This window comes from Loxodonta africana, chromosome 3, assembly GCF_030014295.1.
Source record: "Loxodonta africana isolate mLoxAfr1 chromosome 3, mLoxAfr1.hap2, whole genome shotgun sequence".
Taxonomy (NCBI): Eukaryota; Metazoa; Chordata; class Mammalia; order Proboscidea; family Elephantidae; genus Loxodonta; species Loxodonta africana.
The window spans coordinates 12,288,877-12,313,676 of NC_087344.1; the positions used below are offsets into that span (position 1 = coordinate 12,288,877).

Sequence of the window (24,800 nt, forward strand, 5' to 3'; positions counted from 1 at the left end):
TATGATCTATTGCTACTACCCAACTCAGCTGCCGTAGGTGGTATGTGTGCCAATAAAACTTTATTTACAAAAACGGCCCTTGGGCTCTATTTGCTGACCTCTGACTTAGACGAATGCTGCGAATACCCACCTGCTACACAATGTAGGAACCCCTGGGTGGCACAAATGGTTAACCTGCCTGGCTACTAACTGAAAGATTGGAGGTTCAAATCCACCCAGAGGTACCTTGGAAGAAAGGTCTGGTGATTTACTGTAGACAAATCAGCCATTGACAACCCCGTGGTGCGCAGCTCTACTCTGACACTCACGGGGTGGCTGTGAGTCAGAGTCGACGCAACGATAATTGGTTTTACATTATGGAACTGTCAGTTTCAGGATGTACAAAATAACAGGAAGGAAGAAACCAAAATCAGGTAGGGGTGTGTGTGTGTGTGTGTGCGTGTGTGTAAGGACCAAGGGATGCTTTGCTTCTTGTCTCTGGTTTTTCAATTTTCTTTATGGTGTGGGCACCACTTGGTAAACAAAAACCAAAAACCAAACCAGCTGACATTGAGTCGACTCCAACTCAGCAACCCCACGTGTATCAGAGTAGAATTGCTCCCTAGTGTTTGCAACGGCTGATCTTTCAGAAGCAAGTCACCAGGACTTCCTTCTGGGGTGCCTCTGGGTAAGTTCCAACCACTAACCTTTCAGTTAGCAGCCGAGTGCATTAACTGTTTGTGCCATTCAGGGACTTCCAAGGAAAACCAAGCTTTGCTAACTGGGAGGCTCCACAGAAGGGCAGGCCAGCTGGGGTGTGGAGGGGTCGGGCAGAGCCAGGGTACAGGGGCTGGGGCTTACCCAGGCAGGCTGTGGTGGCAGTGTCTGGCGTGTATCCGGCCTGGCAGTGGCAATGGAAGGAGCCAAGGCTATTGATGCACTCACCGTGGGGGCAGAGGCGGGCCAGCACGTGGCACTCATCCACATCTGGGGACAAGCAGGGTCTGCTGAGGCTGGCCTGCTGGCTGCCTCAGGCCACCCAGGCCTGTCTCCTCCCTTCTGCCCACCAGCCTCCTGCCCAGAGGCAGCCCAGCTGCATGTGGACCAATGAAGCACCCCTCCTGAGCACTAAGCGTGACTGGGGGCAGCAGAGGGACAAACACCTGCCCTACTGCCTCTCCAGCCACACCACCCCAGGGCACCAACACACCTGTGGAAGCACAGACAGGGACACCCAGTGTTACACACCAGCCACATTCTCAGGTGCCCCTACAGAATCACAGGGATACACATACTCACAGGTCCTCTGCTCCCCAGGCACACAGTTGCAAAGGGACATCCTCCCCAACCCCACTGATGTCACTGCTGCTCACTGGGATGACCTGTCTCCTACTCATTGACACATTCGATGAGACACACTCGTGAGTTTGCAGACATGGAGAACATACACCGGCTCACATGCTCAGCACACACACACTCACTAACAAGTTTCCACACACACAGAGCACACACCAGCTCACACGCTCAGTACACAGATACACGCTCACTAACAAGCTTGTACACACACACAGCATACACCAGCTCACACACTGAGCACACAGACACATGCTCATTAATAAGGTTGCACACACACAGAGTACACACAGGCTCACATACTCAGCACACACACACACACATTCACTAAACAAGCTCACACACACACAGAGCACACACCCGCTCACACGCTCAGCACACTGATACAAGTTCACATCCACACAGACAGTACATACCAGCTTACACGCTCAGCACACAGATACATGTTCACTAGCAGCTTGCACAGACATGGAGAACACATGCACTCACATGCACAGATACGCTCACACTTGCTTACAAGCACATCTTAGACACGCTCAGCCATACAGAACACATACGTCAGCTCACACCCCTCACTCACCTTTAGTCCACAGACAGACAGACAGACACGGACTCCTGACCCAGCTCACACAGAGAACACACAAGGCTCAAATGAAGTCACACGTATACGCTGGCACACAGACACACACTCCTTAACAAGCTCGTACATACAGAACATACCAGTTCATATGCTTATACATGCTTGCTGGCACACACATGATCATTGACAAGTTCACGCAGAGCACACTCACCAGCACACACACACCCATTGACAAGCTAACACATGGAGAACACACACCGGCTCACACGCTATCAAACACTTGCTAGAACACAGACACGTGATCATTAGGAAAGTCATGCAGAGAACAGGAAGTGGCTCACACGCTTTTACGTGCTCAACCGCACACACTCATCAACAAGCTCACAAAGAACACACTGGTTCACATGCTTTTACATGCCCACCTGCATGCACTCATCAAGCTCGAAAAGAACACACTGGGCATGGGGCCAAGGTGGCAGTGTAGTCAGATGCTTTCCGTGGTCCCTCTTACAACAAAGACCCCCCAAAAAAGTGTATATGACAATCTAGGAGCCCTGAACATCAAAGGCAAAGTTGAGGAATCAGAATGAGCAGCAGGGGGAGGGAGAGATGGTTCCGAAGCAGCAAGGAGGTGCCAGACCTGATCTGGGGGGAACCGGCACCCTGCAGGCTAGGTCAGCTGGCATGCACGGTGAGGCAAGCAGTGGTGCTCGGGATGCGCTTTCTATATCAGGAGAGATTGAGAGGTGGAGAGTCTACTCAAGCCTCCAGAACCAGTGAAAAGCAGCGCTCATTCAGCAAAAGATAAGTAATGTGTCTATCCTACCGTTTGGATCAAAAAACACCCTCTTTGGGAAGAACCTCTCTCCCCTTTACCTGCCCCCCTCCCTACTCTGCACCAGGTCCCGGGCCAGCTTCGGTGATTGCCCTGCCCCCGGGCCACAAATAGGACCTGTTGAGCATCCTGAGCCATTTCTCCCAGTTTTGGAGAGAGAATAAATTAACAAATAGGAAAAAATAATCTGCCAGCTCCCCTAAGCTGGGAACTCAGAGAGCAGGCTCAGCCCCTTTGCCTAGGAATAGACATAAGGGGTCCATGGACTTTGAATGCTTTTCACCCCTGCATAGAGCTGTGTGGGCCCATTTTAACAGTATAGTACAACAGGGTATAAACATGAAGCCTATTTTCAACTGTACCAGTTATAAGGTGCAGTGACCGATTCGTGACATTTGACACCTCTCTGCCCATTAAGCAGAGTCCTCATCTACCCACATCAGGGGCCTGAGGACCTACACCACCTAGCTGTTGGCTGTAAGGACTGGAGTCCAAGAATAAGTGGTGCCTCTCAGTCCTTACAGACAACAGCATTGGGTGCCCATAGTCCAGCTGTAAAATCCACCCAACCATGTGCTCTAGGTAACAGGGACACACTTTCCTCCCAGACACTCAGGCAGTTGTCAGCCCCCTGCCTTGCTCAGCGCATGACCCCCTACTGCAGCCAGATACCTGTGCCTATTGCAACCACCCTTGTCCATCTAGAACTACAGGTGAGAAACCTACACCACACACTTGGGGACCAACTTCCTGGACACCTGAGCTGAACCCATACAAGAAAAGTAAACGGACTCCTGGGCTCACATTCCTAGTTACAGCTCTAATCACTAGTGACAGGACATGAGAGCTTCAAAGGCGTCAGTAATCAAAGTAGCTCACATGACCAGCCTATTTGGGCATATCAAAACAAAACAAGCCAGAACACAGTAAGCAAACATAAAATACATAAATATAATAACTTACCGATGGCTCGGACACACTAGTCAATAGCAAACCACATAAAGAGGCAGACCATGATAACTTCAGTAAGTGCCAAAAACAAATAACCAAGAAACGTTCAGAGGAAGAGAATTTTTTGTAATTACCAGAGGTAGAATTCAAAAGATTAATATAAAGAGCTCTTCAAGAGATCAGGAAGGAGATCAGGCAAAACACAGAACAAGCCAAGGAACACACAGATGAAGCAAGAGAGGAACTTAAGAAGGTTATACAAGAGCATAAAGACAAATTTAGCAGGTTGCAAGAAACCAAAGAGAGACAGCAAACAGAAATCCAAAAGATTAATAATAAAATCAGAATTAGACAACTCAATAGAAAGTCATAGGAGCAAAATTGAGGCAACAGAAGTCAGAATTAGCAAGACTGAAGATAAAGCACTTGACACCAACTTATCTGAGGAAAAATCAGATAAAAGTATTTAAAAAAAATGTAGAAACTGTAAGAACTATGTGACAGTCTATCAAGAGGAACAACCTATGAATGATTGGAGTATCAGAACAGAGGGCAATAACAGAAAATGCAGAGAGAATTGTTGAAGATTTGTTGGCAGAAAACTTCCCTGATATCGTGAAAGGTTAGAAGATACTTATTCAAGAAGCTCATCAAACCCCACACGAGGTAGATCCTGAAAGAAAGTCACCAAGAGATATTATAATCAAACTTGCCAAAATCAAAGATAAAGAGAGAATTTTAAGAGTGGCTACGGCTAAATGAAAAGTCACCTAAAAGGAGAGTCAATAAGACTAAACTCTGCCTACTCAGCAGAAGCCATGCGGGCAAGAAAGCAATGGGATGATATATACAAAGCCTTGAAGGAAAAAAAAATTGTCAGCCAAGAATTATATATCCTGCAAAAGTGTCTCCTAAATATGATGGTAAAATTAGGGCATTTCCAGATAAACAGGAGTTTAGGGAATTTGTAAAAACCAAACCCAAAATTACAAGAAATACTAAAGGAAGTCCTCCCATTATAAAATCAGTAACATCAGATAACAACCCAAGACTAGAACACAGGACAGAACAACCAGGTATCAGCCCAGATAGGGAAGTCACAAATCAGTCAAAGCCAAAACACTGAAAATAGGGAAACAGAGATGTCACTATATGTAAAAGATGACAACATTAAAACAAAAAAGAGGGACTAAATAATGTAGTTATACATCTTTTATGTGGAGAAGAAGTCAAGGTAATATCAAGAAATAAAAGACTGGTTTAAACTTAGAAAATAGAGGTAAATATTAAGGTGACCACAAAGGAAACTAACAATCCTACACATCAAAATAAAATACAAGAAAAACATAAAGACTCAGCAAATACAAAAACAACAATGAAAAGGTTGAAAAGAAAATATATAAAGAAAATTGACTCAGCATAGAAAATTAAGTGTAACAAAAAAGCTGTCAATAACACACACACACACACACACACACAAAAAATAAAAATGACAGCACTAAATTCATGCTTATCAATAATTACGCTGAATGTAAATGGACTAAATGCACCAATAAAGAGACAGAGAGTGGCAGAATGGATTAAAAACCACAATCCATCTATATGCTGCCTACAAGAGATACACCTTAGACTTAAAGACACAAACAAACTAAAAGTCAAAGGATGGAAAAAAAATATTTCAAGCAAACAACAATTAAAAAAGAGCAGGAGTGGCAATATTAATCTCTGGCAAAATAGACTTTAAAGTAAAATCCACCACGAATGATACTATATAATGATTAAAGGGTCAATACACCAGGAGACATAACCATGATAAATATTTAGGCACCCAACTACAAGTTTCCAAAATACATAAAACAAACTCTAACGGCATTGAAAAGAGAAATAGACAGCTCCAGGATAATAGTAGGAGACTTCAACACACCACTTTTGGTGAAGGTCAGAACACCCAGGAAGAAGCTCAATAAAGACACGAAAGAGCTAAATGCCACGATCAACCAACTTGATCTCACAGACATATACAGAACACTCCACCCAATAACAGCCAAGTGTACTTCCTTTTCCAACACACATGGAACGTTCTCCAGAAGAGACCATGTATTAAACCATAAAGCAAGCCTTAACAGAATACAAAGCATTGAAATATTACAAAGCATCTTTTCTGACCATAAAGCAATTAATGTAGAAATCAATACCAGAAAAAGCAAGGAAAAAATATTAAACACCTGAAAACTGAACAACACCTTGCTCAAAAACTACTGTGTTATAGAAGAAATTAAGGACAGAATAAAGAAATTCACAGATGAAAATGAAAAAACACCTATCAGAACTTTTGGGACACAGCAAAAGCAGTGCTCAGAGGTCAATTTATAGCAATAAATGCACACATCCCAAAAAAAGAAAGGGCCAAAATCAAAACATTAACCCTATAACTCAAATAAACAGGAAGCAGCAAAAGAAGCCCTTGGGCACTAGAAGAAAGCAAATAATAAAAATGAGAGCAGAATTGAATAAAATAGAGAATAGAAAAAGAATTGAAAGAGTTAACAAGGCCAAAAGCTGGTTATTTGAAAAGATCAAAAAAATTGATAAACCATTAGCCAAACTGAGAAAAGAAGAACAGAAGAAGCAAATAACCCGAATAAGAAATGAGATGGGTGATATCACAACAAACCCAGCTGAAATTAAAAGAATCATAATAGAATATTATGAAAAATTGTACTCTAACAAATTTGAAAACCTAGAGGAAATGGACAAATTTCCAGAAACACACTACCCACCTAAACTAACACAAACAGAGGCAGAACAACTGAATAAACCTATAAGGAAGAGACTGAAAAGGTAATTAAATAACTTCCAACAACAACAAAAAAAAAAACCATGGCCCTGATGGTTTCACTGGAGAATTCTACCAAACTTTCAGAGAAGAGTTAACACTAGTACTACGAAAGGTATTTCAGAGCATAGAAAAAGATGGAATACTCCTAAACTCATTCTATGAAACTAGCATAACCCTGATACCAAAACCAGGTAAAGACACTGCAAAAGACACTGCAAAAAAAAAAGGGAAAATACAGACCAATATCCCTCATGAACATCGATGCAAAGATCCTCAACGAAATTCTAGCCAGTAGAATTCAACAACATATAAAAAATTAATTCACCATGACCAAGTGGGATTCATACCAGGTATGCAGGGATGGTTCAACATTAGAAAAACAATTAATGTAATCTACCACATAAATAAAACAAAAGACAAGAATCACATGATTTTATCAATTGATGCAGAAAAGGCATTTGACAAAGCCCAACACACATTCATGATAAAAACTCTCAGCAAAACAGAAACAGAAGGGAAATTCCTCAACATAACAAAGGGCATTTATACAAAGCCAACAGCCAACATCATCCTAAACGAAGACAGTCTGAAAGTATTCCCCTTGAGAACAGGAACCCAGCAAGGGTGCCCTTTATCACCACTCTTATTCAACATTGTGCCGGGGGTCCTAGTCAGAGCAATCAGGCTAGAAAAAGAAATAAAGAGCATCCAAATTGGTAAGGAAGAAGTACCTCTATTTGCAGATGATATAATCTTATACACAGAAAACCCCAAAGAATCCACAACAAAATTACTGGAACTAATACAAGATTCCAGCAAACTAACAAGATACAAGATAAACATACAAAAAATCAGCTGGATTCCTCTACATTAACAAAGAAAACGTTGAAGAGGAAATCACCAAATCAATACCATTTACAATAGCCCCCAAGATGATAAAATACTTAGGAATAAATTTAACCTGAGACATAAAAGACCCATACAAAGAAAGCTATAAGACACCACTGCAAGAAAACAAAATAGACCTGCATAAGTGGGAAAACGTAAGTTGCTCATGGATCGGAAGACTCAACATCATGAAAATGTTTTTTCTACCCAAAGTGATCTACAAATACAATGCAACCCCGATCCAAATTCCAATGGCATTTTTTAATGAGATGGAGAAACAAATCACCAACTTCATATGGAAAGGGAAGAGGCCCCGGATGAGTAAAGCATTACTGAAGAAGAAGACTAAAGTGGGAGGCCTCGTACTACCTGGTTTTAGAAACTATTACACTGCCACAGTAGCCAAAACAGCCTGGTACTGGTACAACACCAGATACATAGACCAATGGAACAGAATTGAGAATTCAGATGTAAATTCATCTAACTATGCGCAGCTGATATTTGACAAAGGCCCAAAGTCCATTAAATGGGGAAAAGACAGCCTCTTTAACAAATGGTGCAGGCATAACTGGATATCCATCTGCAAAAAATGAAACGAGACCCACACCTCATACCATGCACAAAAACTAACTCAAAATGGATCAAAGACCCAAATATAAAATCTAAAACAATAAAGATCCCGGAAGGAAAAATAGGGACAATGCTAGGAGCCCTAATACGTGGCATAAACAGAATACAAAACATAACTAACAATGCACAAACACTAGAAGAGAAACCACAGGTAACTGGGAGCTCCTAAAAATCAAACTCTTATGCTCATCAAAAGACTTCACCAAAAGAGTAAAAAGACAACCTACAGACCGGAAAAAATGTTTTGGCTATGACACATCTGACTAGGGTCTAATCTCTAAAATCTATAAGATACTGTGAAACTTCAACCACAAAGAGACAAATAACTCAATTAAAAAATGGGTAAAGGGTATGAACGGGCATTTCACCAAAGAAGACATTCAGGCAGCTAACAGACACGTGAGGAAATGCTCAGGATCATTAGCCACTAGAGAAATGCAAATCAAAACTACAATGAGATACCATGTCACCCCAACAAGGCTGGCATTAATCCAAAAAAACAGAAAATAATAAATGTTGGAGAGGTTGTGGAGAGACTGGAACACTTATACACTGCTGGTGGGAATGTAAAATGGTACAACCACTTTGGAAATTGATTTGGCGCTTCCTTAAAAAGGTAGGAATGGAAGTACCATAAAAATACAATCCAGCAATTCCACTCCTTGAAATATATCCTAGAGAAATAAGAACTGTCACAAGAATAGATATTTGCATACCCATGTTCATTGAAGCACTGTTCACAATAGCAAAAACATGGAAACAACCTAGGTGCCCATCAACGGACGAATGGATAAACGAATTATGGTATATTCACACACTGGAACAGTACGCAATGATAAAGAACAGTGATGAATCTGCAAAACATCTCATAACGTGGATGAATCTGGAAGGCATTATGCTGAGTGTAATTAGTCAGTTGCAAAAGGGCAGCTATTGTATGAGACCACTATTATAAGAACTCAAGAAAAGGTTTAAACACAGAAGAAAACATTCCTTGATGGTTATGAGGATGGGGAGGGAGGGAGAGGGGTAGCCACTAACCAGATAGTAGACAAGAATTATCTTAGGTGAAGGGAAGGACAACACACAATACAGGGGAAGTCGGCACAACTGGCCTAAACCAAAAGCTAAGAAGTTGCCTGAATACAATCAAACACTTTCAGGGACGGAGTAGCAGAACCCAGGGTCTGAGGACCACGGTTTCAGGGGACATCTAGGTCAACTGGCATAAGGAAGTTTGTTAAGAAAATGTTCTGCATCTCACTTTGGTAAGTGGCGTCTGAGGCGGTAAAAGCTAGCAAGCGGCCATCTAAGATGCATCAGTTGGTCCCAACCCCCCTCAAAGAAGAATGAAGAACACCAAAGACACAAGGAAAATATGAGCCCAAGAGACAGAAAGAGCCACATAAACCACAGACTCCATCAGCCTGAGACCAGAAGAACTAGATGGTGCCTGGCTACCACCAATGACCACTCTGACAGGGAACACAACAGACAGTCCCTGATGGAGCAGGAGAAAAGTGGGGTGCAGAACTCAAATTCTAGTAAAAAGACCAGACTGAATGGTCTGACTGAGACTGGAGGAACCCCGGAAGACATGGCCCCTGAACCCTCTGTTAACTCAGAACTAAAACCATTCCTAAGCCAACTCTTCCGACCAAGATTAGGCTGGACTATAAGACATAAAATGATACTTGTGAAGAGTGTGCTTCTTAGTTCAAGTAGATACATGACACTAAATAGGCAGCTCCTGTCCGAAGGTGAGATGAGACGGTACAAAGAGACGGGAGCTGGTTGAATGGACACGGGTAAATCTGGGGTGGGAAGGTGGACTGTGCTGTGACATTACAGAGAGAGCAACTAGGGTCATGTAACAATGTGTGTATCAATTTTTGTATGAGAAACGATCTTGAACTATAAACTTTCACTTAAAGCACATAAGAAAAAAAAGAACACACACTTTTACATATTCCCTAGCACAACTCAACAAGCTTGTGCAGAGAACACACACCAGCTCATACAGTTTTATACACTCACTAGCAAATACTCATTAACAAGTTTGCACACAGAAAACACACTGGCTCACACACTTTCACACACTTGCTAGCACGATAGTCCTTAACAAACACATTCACACAGGGAACATACTAGTTCACACGCCTAGAGGTGCTTACTGGCACAGGTACATTCTCGTTAACAAGTTCACACAGAGCACACACACTGGTTCACATGCCTTCACACGCTTGCCAGCACACACTCATTAACAAGCTCTCACACAAGAATACGCACTGATTGACACACTTTTTACAGGCTCACTAGCACACAGTCATTAACAAGCTTACAAACATACAGGGCACACTGTGGCTCACACATTTACACACTTGCTAGCATAGGCTCAATAGGTATGCACATACAGAGAACACACCAGCTCACACACTCACATGCTCACTGACACACTCATTGACAACCTTGCACACACAGAACACACACTGGCTCACATGCTTACACACACTTGCTGGCACAGAGACATATGCTTATTATTAACACACTCACACAGCACACACACCAGCTTGCACATTCTCACACACTCACTAGCACACACACATTGACAAGCTCACACATCTTAACTCATGTTTTTATGTACTCACTATCACACTCATTAACAACTTTGCACACAAAAAGAGCACACACTTGCTTGTGTGTACACACTAGCATATACTCAGGAAGTATGCACATAGGGAACACACCAGCTCCTTCACTTTCACACACTCACTAGCATACACACACATGCTCATTAAAACCTTACAGAGGAGATACCAGCTTACATACCTTCATATGCTGACACACGGACACACTGATTCACAAGCTCACACATAGAGAACACACACTGCCTTACATGCTGTCACGCTCACTGCCACACAGGCACTCTCATTAACAAGCTTGCACATGGAGAATACACACCCACTGGCTTGCATACCTGCTACAGCTGGCCACACTGACTACCAAGCCCACACAGACACAAAGAACACATTATTGCTTCACAACCCTGCTAGCGCACAGACACACACTCATCGTGAGCTCACACACACACATCGGCTCTAACACCTGGCGGCCACAGACATGCAATTGTGACCAAACTGCCCCGTCCTCAGCTCCAGGGCAGGGGTGGTGCCTACCTTGGCCCTCAGCAGTGTAGCCCAAGCCGTGGGGACACAGCTTCCTGTAGACGGAGGTGCCAGGCAGGGGACAGAGTTCACAGTGTGGCCCCCAGCCGCGGGCCCCCAAGCAGCAGCATTCTGTCCTACTAACTGTCTCGCCATTGCTCGATGGCACATGGCACACCGCCTGCAGCACCTCGGAGAAGCAGGGGCCGCGCCGGGTGTCTGCAGAGAAATGGGCCGGGGTGGGGGGTGGTGTGTGTATGTGTGTCCGTGTTATTGGGCACCCACACCCCGTGGGCTCTCAGATGTCTTGGGCACGCCTGTGGATGTGCATGGGACAGAATTGTCCAAGTCATCATGTCTGATACTGCTCAATACCCTCTGTGGGCTGGGACATGGGGTGACGTGCAGACCCAGAGGTAAGGGATAAGCAAGCCCCTGGCCCGGAGGCTGACGTCTTCCCGAGGACTAAGTATGTCTGCTCTTTGACCCCAGAGAGAACAGGTGGTCCAGGGCACATCAGGGAGGGGCCAGAGGGGGTGGTGCCCTGGATGGGCCAGTGGAGACCAGGCAGAGGGGTGATGTGGAAGGATTCGTGGGAGTAGGGAGGACAGACTTGGAAACTGGACTTCGGGGCGAGGCAGAAGAGGCAACTGGTGACTCCCAGGAGGCTGCTTAGATGTCCGGGGGGTGCTGGGGTCTACGCTGAGCTTACTTTGGGGTGAGCTGAGTCTGGGGGCTGGGGGTATCCAGGAGGCAGCTGGACACACAGGTCTGGGGGCAGACATGGTGGCTGCAACTGTGGGGGTGGAGGCTGCACTGGGGCTGTGAGGAGGGTGGACGTCATCTAAGGACTGAAGCTTGTGTGTGCGGGAAGTAGTTAAGTCTCCAGGGCAGATGATACCAGCGGGCAAGCACCAAGAGACACCCACGGGTTCAGCCTCCAGGAAGCCGTGGGCCTGGGGAGGGGCCATTCCTAGGGTTGGAGGAGTTGTGGAAGCCAGGGCAGGGGCCACGGTCAGCTTTTACAAGGTGTTTGACTGAAGGGATGGAAGTGGAGAGTAGGGGGTGGAGACTTCTGTCCGGATGGGCTCAGCACCCCCTCTCCGTCCCCGCAGTGCCCCAGACCCCATCCCTGTCTGCACCCTGAGCCTGGCCATGCTCACCCTGGCATTCCGTGAGGGAGGGGCTGGGCTGGAAGCCATCGTCACAGTCGCAGCGGAAGCTTCCCGCAGTGTTGATGCAGCGGCCATGGTCGCAGAGGCCAGGCTGGGTGTGGCATTCGTCCTCATCTGGGGGAGGCGGGTGGGGAAGGGGGGAGGCAAGCTGGCAGGAGGCCAGAGCTCACAAAGGTCTTCCTCGGGGCTACCGCTGGCCCTCTCACTCTGATCTCCCCTTTCTGTGGGGATCCCTGCACCCTTGGAGCCCCCACACCTGCCTGCTCTGTACCTGTGCAGCCCTCCTCGGAGCCGGGCTGGGGCCTCGAGCCTGGTGGGCAGACACACGTGAAGGTGCCGATGAGGTTCTTACATATCATGCTGTGGGCATGGCAGTTCTGCTGGCCATTGGCACACTCGTCCACATCTGCAGACAACCATGAGCTATGGAGGCCTGGGATGTGGGGACTGGATCCTACCCCGGGGAAGGAAGCCGCCAGCCTCTGCCCAGCCCGGGCCAGGTTCAGGCTTTGAGAAGCCAAGGGGGTCAGGACTGACCCAAACACCACATCCCCTGCCCATGCTGGGGTCTGGGGTCATCCTTGAATCTGTCTGGCCTTCCCCAGGGTCGCTGGAACATTGAACCGGAAACAGCCCTTGAGGAACCAAGTCCCAGACCAGGACTTCTCTGCCTCAGCCATCCAAACCTGCTGAGTTGGCTCCAACTCATGGAGACCCCATGTGTGTCAGAGTAGAACTATGCTCTGCAGGGTTTTCATGGCTGTGACATTTTGGAAGGAGTCCTGGTGGCGCAGTGGCTAAGTGCTCAGCTGCTAACTGAAAGGTTGGCAGTTCAAACTCACCAGCAGTCTGCTTCCATAAAGATTTACAGCCTTGGAAACTCTGTGGGGCAGTTCTACTCTGTCCTACAGGGTCGCTATGCGTCAGAATTGGCTCAATGGTCACTGGACGGAATTGTGCTCCACAGGGTTTTCAGTGGCTGATTTTCTGAAGCAGATTGCCAGGCCTTTCTTTCAAGGTGCCTCTTGGTGAACTTGAACCACCAACTACCAGGGACTCCCTGCTAGCCCCAGATATGATAAAACCCAAACCAAACCTGTTGCTGTCAAGACCCCCACGTGTCTGTCAGTGTGTTGCACTGTGGTGGCTTGCATGTTGCTGTAATGCTGGAAGCTATGCCACTGATATTGCAACTACCAGCGGGGTCACCCTTGGTGGACGGGTTTCAATGGAGCTTCCAGACTAAGATTAGGAAGAAGGACTTGGCAGCCTACTTCTGAAAAAATTGAGCAGTGAAAACCTTATGAATGGCAGCAGAACATTGCCTGACATAGTGTCAGAAGATGAGCCGCTCAGGTTGGAAGGCACTCAAAACATGCCTGGGGAACAGCTGCCTCCTCAGAGTTGACCTTAATGATGTGGATGGAGCCAAGCTTTCCGGACCTTCATTTGCTAATGTGACATGACTCAAAGTGGGAAGAAACAGCTGCAAATATCCACTAATAATCGGAATGTGGAATGTACAAAGTATGAATCTAGGAAAATTGGACCCCCCCCCAAAAAAAGTGAACTGCTGTTGACTGGGTTCTGACTCATAGCAGCCCCATAGGGTTTCCAAGGCTGTAAATCTCTACAGAAGCAGACGATCACATCGTTCTCCCACGGCGCCTCTGGTGGTTTCGAACCGCCAACCTTTCAGTTACTAGTTGATTGCTTTAACCACTGCACCACCAGGGTTCCTTAAAACCAAATCTGTTGCCATCAAGTTGATTCTGATTCTTAACGACCTTATATTTTCCTCCCTATGAGGAAAATTGGGAGTTGTCAAAAATGAAATGGAATGCATAAAAATCAATATCCTAGTCATTAGTGGACTGAAATGGACTGGTATTGGCCATTTTGAATCACACGGTCATATGGTCTACTATGCTCGGAATGACAACTTGAAGAGGAATGGCGTCGTGTTCATTGTCAAAAAGAACGTTTCATGATCCATCCCGAAGGACAACGCTGTCACTGATAGGATGACATCCATATGCCTACAAGGAAGACCAATTAATATGACTATTATTCTAATTTACGCACCAACCACTAAGGTCAAAGACGAAGAAACTGAAGATGTTTACCAACTTCTGCAGTCTGAAATTGATCAAACATGCAATCAAGATGCACTGATAATCACAGGAGATTGGAATGCGAAAGTTGCAAACAAAGAAGGATTGGTAGTTGGAAAATACGGCCTTGGTGATAAAAACGATGCCCGATATTGCATGATTGAATTTTGCAAGACCAATGACTTCACTGCAAATACTTTTTTTCACCAACACGAATGGCGACTATACACAAGAACCTCACCGGATAGAATACAGAGGAATCAAATCTACTACTTCTGTGGAAAGAGACAGTGGAAAAGCCCAACATCACCAGTCAGAACAAGGCCAGTAGCTGACTGTGGAACAGACCATCAATTGCTCATATGCAAGTTTAAGTTGAGGCTGAACTTAAATTAAAACAAGTCCACGAGAGCCAAAATATGACCCTGAGTATACTCCACCTGAATTTGGAGTCCATCTCAAGAATAAATTTGGCGCATTGAATACCAGTGACTGAAGACCAGACAAACTATGGGATGACATCAAGGACATCATACATGAAGAAAGCAAGGTCATTAAAAAACAGGAAAGAAAGAAAAGACCAAAATGGATGTCGGAAGAAACTCTGAAATTTGCTCTTGAACATAGTATAGCTAAAGCAAATGGAAGAAGTGAAGTAAAAGAGCTGAACAGAAGATTTCAAAGGGCAGCTTGCGAAGACAAAGTAAAGTATTACAATGAAATGTGCAAAGACCAAAACCAAAAGGGAAGAACACACTCAGCATTTCTCAAGTTTAAAGAACTGAAGGAAAAATTCAAGCCTCAAGTTGCAATAGTGAAGGATTCTATGGAAAAAATATTAAACGACGCAGTAAGCATCAAAAGAAGATGGAAGGAATATACAGTCACTGTACGAAAAAAAAAAATTGTAGATGTTCAACCACTTCAAGAGGTAACATATGATCGGGAACTGATGGTACTGAAGGAAGAAGTCCAAGCTGCACTGAAGGCATTGGCAAAAAACAAAGCTCCAGGAATAGATGGGATACCAATTGAGATGTTTCAACAAACGGATGCTGGAAGTACTCACTCGTCTATGCCATGAAATTTGGAAGACAGCTACCTGGCCAACTGACTGGAAGAGATCCATATTTATGCCTATTCCCAAGAAAGGTGATCCAACGAATACAGAAATTATTGAACAATATCATTAATAGCACATGCAAGCAAAATTTCGCTGAAGATCATTCAAAAGTGGCTGCGGCAGTATATCAACAGGGAGCTGCCAGAAATTCAAGCTGGATTCAGAAGAGGACGTGGAACCAGGGATATCATTGCTCATGTCAGACGGACCCCAGGTGAAAGCAGAGAATACCAGAAAGATTTGTGCCTGTGCTTTATCGACTATGAAAAAGGCATTTGACTGTCTGGACCATAGCAAATTATGTACAACGCTGCAGAGAATGGGAGTTCCAGAACACTTAATTGTGCTCATGAGGAATCTGTACATGGATCAAAAGGCAGTTGTTTGAACAGAACAAGGGGATACCTCATGGTTTAAAGTCAGGAAAGGTTTGCGTCAGGGTTGTATCCTTTCACCATATATCTTCAATGTATATGCTGGAAAGCTGGACTATATGAAGAAGAACAGGGCATCAGGATTGGAGGAAGACTCATTAACAACCTGCATTATGCTGATGACACAACCTTGCTTGCTGAAAGTGAAGAGGACTTGAAGAGGTGGGATTGTAACACACCCTTACTAAGGTCACATCCCTGATCCCATGTAAAGAGAGAGTTTCTCTTCTATCTTACAAGACATAAAAGGAAAGAGAAGCAAGCAGAGAGTGGGGGGACCTTATACCACCAAGAAAGCAGTGCTGGGAGCAGAGCGTGTCCTTTGGACCCAGGGTCCCTGCACGCAGACGCTCCTAGTCTGGGGGAAGATTGATGAGAAGGCTGACAGAGAGAGAAAGCCTTCCCCTGGAGGTGATGCCCTGAATTTGGACTTTTAGCCTACTTACTGTGAGGAAATACATTTCTCTTTGTTGAAGGCAGCCACTTGTGGTATTTCTGTTACAGCAGCACTAGATGACTAAGACACTTGATCAGCCTCCAATTCCCTCAAACTCACTACAGAGCAGAACCACAACTCACAACAGAGCATCTGCCGTAGGCTCAACCGGGGCAGCGGTGGTTGAGTGGTAGAAGTTCTGGCTTTCCGTGCAGAAGGCCTGGGTTTAATTCCTGCCCAAGGCACCTCATGTATAGCCACCACCTGTCTGTCAGTGGGGGCCTGTGCATTGCTGTCATGCTAAACAGGTTTCAGCAGAGCTTCTAGACTAACATGGACTAAGAAAGGCCTGGCACTTGACTCCTGACAATCTGCCAGTGAAAACCCTATGGAGCTAATTAACGTCACTCAACTGTACACACAGAAATTGTTGAATCTGTGTATGTTCTGCTGTGTATATTCTCAACAAGAACAAAACTCTGTGGAGCACAACTGTCCAATTGGCAACTGATCATGGGGATGGTGCAGGACTGAGCAACACTTCGTTTGGTTGCATTGTGCACAGGGGTGCCATGAGTTGAGGGCTGACTCAATGGTAACTAACAACTATCCCAGGTTCACTCAGCTCAGTGCCCTCCTCATTGACTGCTTGTTGCCACCCCTGGAGGCACAGATTCTTATCCCCTGAGTCACAGACAGGAGGCGGAGATGCTGGGATCACCCCTAGGTCTGTGTGACTCTGGGGCCCACTATGCTGACATGTGGTGTTTGCACAGGGGTCTCAGGACCCAAGGTGGGGAACTCAGGCCGGCCCTGCCCCTTGCCCACCTGCCCACCTGCCCACCCATCTGCCCATCTAGGGCCCACCTCGGCACATGGCTCCGTCCTCCCGCAGGGAGTAGCCAGCTGGGCAGGTGCACATGTAGGAGCCCTTGGTGTTGTGGCAGCGGAAGGCGCAGAGCAGAGGGTTCAAGGCACACTCGTCGATGTCTGAGGAGGCCAGTGGAAGTGCTGGCTAAGCAAGATCTACTTGCCAGACTCCTTCTGTCCCCAGGCATCCCTGGCACCCCAGAGCTAGCAGACAGGCCATACCCTCGCAGGTCATCGTGGGTCCGGGCTCAAAGCCGTCAGCGCAGGCGCACTCGAAGCCTCCGATGACATTGGTGCATGTGCCTTCCCCACAGGGGTGCCCGACAGAGCACTCATCTGTGTCTGGGGTGGGGGCAGGAGTGGTCAGTGCCTACAGAGTTCCCCCTATCCCACTACTATCCTGTCTACTTCCCCAGTGATTCCACAGACTGGACTGGGCCAGAGCTGGGTCATCTCTAGGTGGGGCGAAGGGCAGGCATGCTGGTACATGTTCAATGAATGAATGATGAATGTGCGACTGAATGAGTGAGTGTGTACATGAGTCAATGAATGAATGAGTGAGTAGGTGAGTGAATGAATGAGCAAGCAAGCAAATGAGGTGACTTAAGGAGTAAATGGATGAATTGTTGTTGCTGTTAGATGCCATCGAGTCAGTTCCAACTCATAGTGACCCTGTGCACAACAGAATGAAACACTGCCCGGTCCTGTGCCATCCTTAAACAATCATTGTTATGCTTGAGCTCACTGTTGCAGCCACTGTGTCAATCCACCAAATGGATGAATTAGAGAAGGAATAAATGAGTGAGTGAATGAATAAATGTGTGACAGGATGAATTAAAGGAAGAATAAATGACTGAATGAATGAATGAGAAAAGAATAAGTTAGTGTATGAATGAGTTATGAGTAGGGGATGAATGAATGAGTGAATCAATGTGTAAATGAATGAACAAGTGAGAAAATAAATGAGTGAATGAATTAGTATGAGTGAAGGAAGGAGTGAATAAACGGATGAATGAACCAGTAAATGAATGTGAGTGAATGAATGAAAGAAATGAGTGTATGAATGAGTGAGTGAAAGAGTGAGTGAGTGAATGAAGGAGGGAAGGAATGAGTGAATGGAAGAGTGAGCAAGGATAAGGAAAGGCTCCTGACCTGAGTGCTGTCTGCCCTGATCCCCTGTTGCTCTCTCTCCTGGAGGGGCTGGGCAGGCTACTCACCCACACAGCTGATGCCCGTGAAGTCCAGGCTGTAGCCGAAGGAGCACTCACAGCGGAAAGAGCCATCGGTGTTGACACAGAGGCCGTTAGAACAGATACTGGGGCTCTCCGCACACTCGTTCACGTCTGCGGGCAGCATGGGTTGCGGGCAGGGTGGGTGTCTGTCGCACACAAGGGTCAAGCCTTTTCCTTCCCAGGAAGTGAGGGCCCAGGCCCCAAGCCAGTGGGGTCCCCGGCAACCCGGAGAGCTACCCATAAGTCTTGGAGGGTGCCTGGGACTTGGGGACCCAGGCAGAGTGGGAAAGGACAGGGTGTGGGCGGCCTGGGCTGGCTCTTACACATGGGTGAGGGGCTCACCTTCTCGAGAGTCATCTGGGCCAGGCACTGCCCCATGGCCAAAGGGGCACAGCTCCTGGAAGGTAGCTGGACATAAGGGAGGGGTGGGTAGTGGTGGTCAGGGGCCAGGTGCAGGCCTTGTGGGGCGGCGAGCACTGATGGGCACGGGGAGGGGACAGAGTGGTGTTCACGGGCCAGGTGCAGCCCCCATGGGGAGGTAAGCACCAATGGGCATGGGGAGGGAACAGGGTGGTGGTCAGGGTTCAGGTGCAGCCCGCTAGGAGAGGGGAGCATGATGGAGGCCAGCAGGGAGAGCCGCAGTCAGCTCTGCCCTGATGGGGGTGCTCACCACTGCCCTCCTGAGGACACAGTTCACAGGGGTCCCCCCAGCCCTCTCCAGGCCGCATGCTGCAGCAGCACCGGGCCTTGGTGGTGTTGAAAGCTTTGGGCGTTGAGCACTTTCCACCCTGGAAATGGGTGAAGCAGAAGCTCTGCCGTGTGTCTGTGGGATGAGAGAATGAATGAGGGAATGAATAAATGAATGATCAAATGAATGAGTGGATGAATAAATGAGGGTGCAAATGCATTAGTGAATGAATGAATTAAGTGAGAAAATAAGGGAGTGAATGAATGAGAGAAGGAATAAGTGAGCAAATTAATGAACAAGAAGGAATAAATGAGTGAACAAATGAATGAGTACCTCCCTAGAGAAACTCTGTACCTGTGATCAGCAGGGGCACCTGTCTGGCACACTTCCCCCAACCCAGTCCTAGAAAGTGGGTGGTGCTGACCCACCAGCAGCCAATCAGAACACTCCATGCCCCTGGCTACAGGGATTGGTTCAGGGATGGAAGCGTGACCCACACTGGGCCAATGGGGGCCAGCACTGGGGCTTTGGCTGGACCCCTGGGAATCCCTCCCAGCCATGTCCTGCCCACCTTCACAGCTATGGGAGTGCCCCCAGGGGGCCAGGGAGAATGGGTCAAACTTGGCCACTTCATTCTTAGATCAGAAGCCCCTTCCTGGGGAGGCAAAGCGACAGATTCCGGAGATCCAGAGGATCCTGGACTTCAGACCCCAAATCCTCCTTGCTGACCCCCAGCCCCAGACTCCCTTCAGCCTGAGATATCCTTGTAGGCAGGCTGACATTTGCCTCACCCTGGCTCCCACACTGGCCCCCCAAGCAACAACCAAAAAAAAAAACAAAAACCAAACCCAGTGCCGTGGAGTCGATTCTGACTCATAGGACAGGGTAGAACTGCCCCACAGAGTTTCCAAGGAGCGCCTGGCGGATTTGAACTGCCAACCCGTTGGTGAGCAGCCATAGCACTTAACCATTACGCCACCAGGGTTTCTCCTAGCAACAAATATAGGCTGAACTGACCTATAGGCCCTTGCCCTCACCCTCGATGTCTCTAACCTATGACAGAAGAGGCTGGCTCAGATTACCCGAGGCTAGCCCACTCTGGACAAGGCTAGCCCGGTTTAGAAGAAGCCAGCCCAGAGTAGCCTAGGCTAGCTCGGACTGGACAAGACCAGCCTGGACAGGGCAACGATGGTCCCTACAGGACAACCTAAGTCAGTGGACAAGGCCAACCAGGATGGACCAGGTTAGCCCTCTGTAGAAGTGACCTGTCTGGGCAAAAGAGTGCCTGGACCAGCATTAAAAAAACCAGTTGCTGTCGAGTCAACCCCCACTCTTGGCGCCCCCACGTATGTCAGAGTAGAACCGTGCTCCATAGGGCCTTCAATCGCTGATTATTTGGAAGCAGACTGCTAGGCCTTTCTTCCGAGGTACCTCTGGGTGGTCTCAAACAGCCAACTCTTTGGTTAGCAGCTGAGCATGTTAACACTTTGCATCACCCAGGGACTCCCGGACTAGCATAACCACCACCAATGCAGAGAAACACTGCTCTTGGGTCAGACTCCTGGAGTTCCAAGCAAGAAACCTCAGCCTCCTTTCCTGGGTGATTACAACCCTGACTTCCTGCCCCACCTCCCACCCTCTTCCCCAGGTACTGTGTGCTCCCTGGGCCCCAGACTCACCAAAGCAACGGTGCCTGTTGTCAGAGAGGACAAAGCCGGCCGGGCAGTGGCACTGGTAGCTTCCGGGGCTGTTGGTGCAGGTACCAAAGAGGCAAAGGTTGGGCTCCTCTGAGCACTCGTCGATGTCTGTAGGGGCAGGGACGGGAGCTGGGTGGGGCACACAGCTTCCTCAGCAGGTAAAGCAGGGTCTCTGCCGGTAGGGGGCCCAACCAGGGAGGGCAGGGGTCCCCAGAGACAGAGCACTGGATGGGCAGTTGGGTGTGGGGGGGGTCTTTCCTAGAAGGTCTGGGGCCATGGTCAGGAAAAGTCCATCCCCAGAGATTAAAATTGTACCAAGCTAACTGAGACTGGATAAATGTAACCTATTTTTTTTATATACTGGATGAGGTTAGCCCAGATTGTACTAGATTAGCCCAGATGGGTAGTTAGCCTAAACTGGTGACTGGCCCAGATTGGTACAATTATTCAAGGCTAGCCTGGGAGAAGTGCTGCTTGAGGGTCTGCTGTGTGGGGTCTGTCAATTCAGTGTGACCACTTTCCAGTTAGTGTGCCTGGCTCTGCAAAGCTGACGGGCCAGCCTTTGGCCAGGACCCCAGCAGGAGTCCCTGTGACACTAGTGTCTCTCCAGGATCTTCTGTCCACAGACCTTAACCACATCATGACAGGAACTCAAAGACCAGGAAGAAAGGGGGCAGTTCACTCTATGCAGATGTTTTTCAAAGACTCGGATTCCCCCAGTGGCTCCTCTGACTCTCAGTACTGTGACAAGTAGCCACACAAACAATGACTAAGCACTTCTTGTGTGCAGGACCCTGGACTGTGCTACCTCATGCTGATTCATGTCATCACCAACCTGTTATCAGCCTCCCCACTGTACAGAGGCAGAATCCGAGGCTCAGACTGGCCCAAGGTCACACAGCTGGGAGTAGGAGAGATGCTTCTTTTGACTGCATCTCTCAAAACCTCGACCACCACTGACTGAGTGAGGAGTTCTATGTTTGGATGCGCGGAGGTGAGGTGAGACCCCACTCACACCCATTTTACAGGGTTCATGAGGACATTTGTGGCCTCGGAGAGAGAGCACTGACCTGGGAGTCCAAAAGTAATCACGATAGCAATAACAGCATGTGGAGCTGTGTCTGAGTGCATCTCCACCCTCTCCATGACCCCAGAGACACTCACCAACACAATGGTCACTTTGCCCCTGGAAGCCAGGGGGGCAGATGCAGCGGAAGGAGCCCTCAAGGTTCTGGCAAGTTCCCGGCAGGCAGGTCCCGGCCAGGCTGTGACATTCATTGATGTCTGTGGAGGAGAAGGAGAGAGTCCCAGAACCAGCCAGGGGGCAGGGGGTTCTCGGACTGGGACCAGCACCTGTGGGCACTGCGGGTCAGCCGAGGGCCCCAGGACAAGCCCTCCCAGTAGCAGGTCTGGCTCCAGGGGAAGGGCTGAGATGCAGGAAAGCAGGGACAGCTGGGGAAGAATTATCTGGACCCTGGTAGGAGTTATAGGTGGAGGCAGGTGGTGTACAGGGAGAAGAGGAAACAAGGGTGTTAATCTCAAGCCATTTATAGACCCTTTTGCAGTTTCCCTGGTATCCACTTAGCACTGACTATTCCTTACTCCAGAAAATAAGATTTTCAAGACAGCCTCACCCTAAGCCATGAAACCACAAACCATGGGTGTGATGTGCTGACTTTCTGTTTTCTTCTTACACTTTCAAATGAACACATGGTTCTTAAACTGAACCATACTTACTCAGAAGCACCAACCACAGGTCAGCCTGGAGCAGGGGCTAGGTGGGATGGCCTCCCAGCACCATGCAGAGACTCACCAATGCAGTTCTTCCCATCAGCCATAAGTTCAAAGCCATCCTGGCAGAGGCAGTGGAAGGAGCCAGCCGTGTTGAAGCACTGCCCAAATCGGCATACCTGCCCTACCAGGGTGGTGCACTCATCCACATCTGCAAAAGGGGATGGGCAGCCTGGGGTCACCTACCACCCACAGAGCCTGAGAAGACTGGGCACTCATGTGCCAGGCTCTGTATAGTATGTTATTTAGTTTTCCAACTATCTAAGCATTGATATTTTCTAATACAAGCATTTAATGCTATGAATTTGCCTATAAGTACTCCCTTAGCTTGCATCCTATAAATTTTCAAAGGTTGTTTTCAGTTTCATTTAATTAATAATATTTTCTAATTTCCCTTGTGATTTCCTCTTTGCCCTATGGGTTATTTAGAAATATGTTGTTTAATTTCCAGGGCCCCTGGGTGGTGCAAACAGTTAATGCTCTCACCTGCTGAGAGGTTGGAAGTTCAAGTCTACCTAGAAGCACCTCAGAAGAAAGGCTTGGCCATCTACATCCCAAGGGTCAGCCATGGAAAACCTTATGGAGCACAGTTCTACTCTGACACACATGGGGTCACTATGAGTTGGAGGTGACTTGAGAGCGATGATTTAATTTCTAAATAGTTGTAGATTTTTCTGGATATCTTCCCGTGATTGACTTTAGTTCTTTTAAATTTGTTAAGGTCTATTTTCTGGCCCAGAATATGCTCTTTATTGGGGAATGTCCACGTGCACATGACAAGAATATATATTCTGCTGTTGTTGGGTGGAATGTTCTATAAATATTCAATGGAGTCTAGATGGTCAACAGTGTTGTTCGGGTCTTCAATATCCTTACTGATGTTCTTTCTACTTGTTTACTCTATTATTGAGATAAGAGTGTTGAGGACTTCAGCTATAATTGTGTGTCTATTTCTCTTACCATTTCTGTTAGTTTTTGCATTATATATTTTGAAACTGTTGTTAGGTGCATATGCATTGATGATTGTTATGTCTTCCTGGAGAACTGACCCCTTAATCATTATATAATGTCTCTCTTTATCCCTGGTAATATTCCTTGTTCAGAAGTCTACTTGGTCTGCTGTTAATATAAGGTTGCTGCTATTAGCTGTTATCAAGCCAGCCCCGGACTCACAGAGACCCCATGCAAAATGGAATAAAATGCTGCCTTGTCCCGTGCCATGCCCATCAAAGTGTTGTGGGTTTTTTTTAGCTGGTTTTCGGAAGTCAACCACCAGGCCTTTCTCCCTAGTCTGTCTTAGTCTGGAAGCTCTGCTGAAACCTGTTTCGCATTAGAGCAACATGCAGGCCTCCACTGACAGAAGGGGGATGGCTGCACGTGAAGTGCACTGCCGGGAATCAAACGTCTGTCTCCTGCATGAAAGGCAAGAATTCTACAACTGAACCACCACTGTCCTCTCTCTCTATGTAAATGATTGCCGTTGAGTCGATTCCGAATCATAGGGACCCTATAGGACAGAGTAGAACTGCCTCAGAGGGTTTCCAAGGAGCGGCTGGTGGTTTTGAACTGTCAACCGACCTTTTGGTTAGCCTCAGAGTTCTTAACCACTGCACCACCAGCGCTCCACCCACAATATAAGATAACCAAAATCCATTGCCGACAAGTTGATTCCGACCCACAGCAACTCTATACAACAGAGTAGAACTATCCCATAGGTTTCCAAGGTGTAATCTTTATGGAAGCAGACTGCCACATCTTTCTCCCATGGAGCAGCTGATGGGTTCAAACCACCAACCTTTCCGTTAATAGCTGAATGTTTTAACCACTGCGCCACCAGGTCTCCTTCAACATACAACGTTGTTGTTAGGTGCCGTCGAGTCGGTTCCGACTCATAGCAACCCTGTGTACAACAGAACAAAACACTGCCCAGTCCTGTGCCATCCTCACAATCGTTCTTGTGCTTGAGCCCATTGTTGCAGCCACTGACTGTGTCAGTCCATCTCATTCAGGGTCTTCCTCTT

The 24,800-nt window shown here is 47.1% G+C and overlaps 1 protein-coding gene and 1 long non-coding RNA gene across 2 annotated transcripts in view; one reads left to right on the top strand and one right to left on the bottom strand.

The window, feature by feature from the left end:
• The window catches only part of FBN3 (fibrillin 3), an 83,511-nt gene that overhangs the window by 12,433 nt on the left and 46,278 nt on the right, over window positions 1-24,800 (bottom strand). Inside the window, exons 45-56 of the mRNA XM_064280505.1 lie at window positions 22,802-22,930; window positions 22,153-22,272; window positions 20,971-21,096; window positions 19,274-19,426; window positions 18,946-19,011; window positions 18,589-18,714; window positions 17,594-17,713; window positions 17,369-17,491; window positions 12,666-12,800; window positions 12,383-12,508; window positions 11,232-11,438; window positions 841-966 (exon numbers count right to left, since the gene is read on the bottom strand). Coding sequence (XP_064136575.1) covers window positions 841-966; window positions 11,232-11,438; window positions 12,383-12,508; window positions 12,666-12,800; window positions 17,369-17,491; window positions 17,594-17,713; window positions 18,589-18,714; window positions 18,946-19,011; window positions 19,274-19,426; window positions 20,971-21,096; window positions 22,153-22,272; window positions 22,802-22,930 — 1,557 coding nt within the window. The remainder of the gene's footprint in view (window positions 1-840; window positions 967-11,231; window positions 11,439-12,382; window positions 12,509-12,665; window positions 12,801-17,368; window positions 17,492-17,593; window positions 17,714-18,588; window positions 18,715-18,945; window positions 19,012-19,273; window positions 19,427-20,970; window positions 21,097-22,152; window positions 22,273-22,801; window positions 22,931-24,800) is intronic.
• LOC135230605 (uncharacterized) lies at window positions 258-24,296 on the top strand. Its single transcript, XR_010321212.1, has 3 exons — window positions 258-667; window positions 21,779-21,987; window positions 23,231-24,296. It is a non-coding gene; the product is annotated as an uncharacterized LOC135230605 (long non-coding RNA).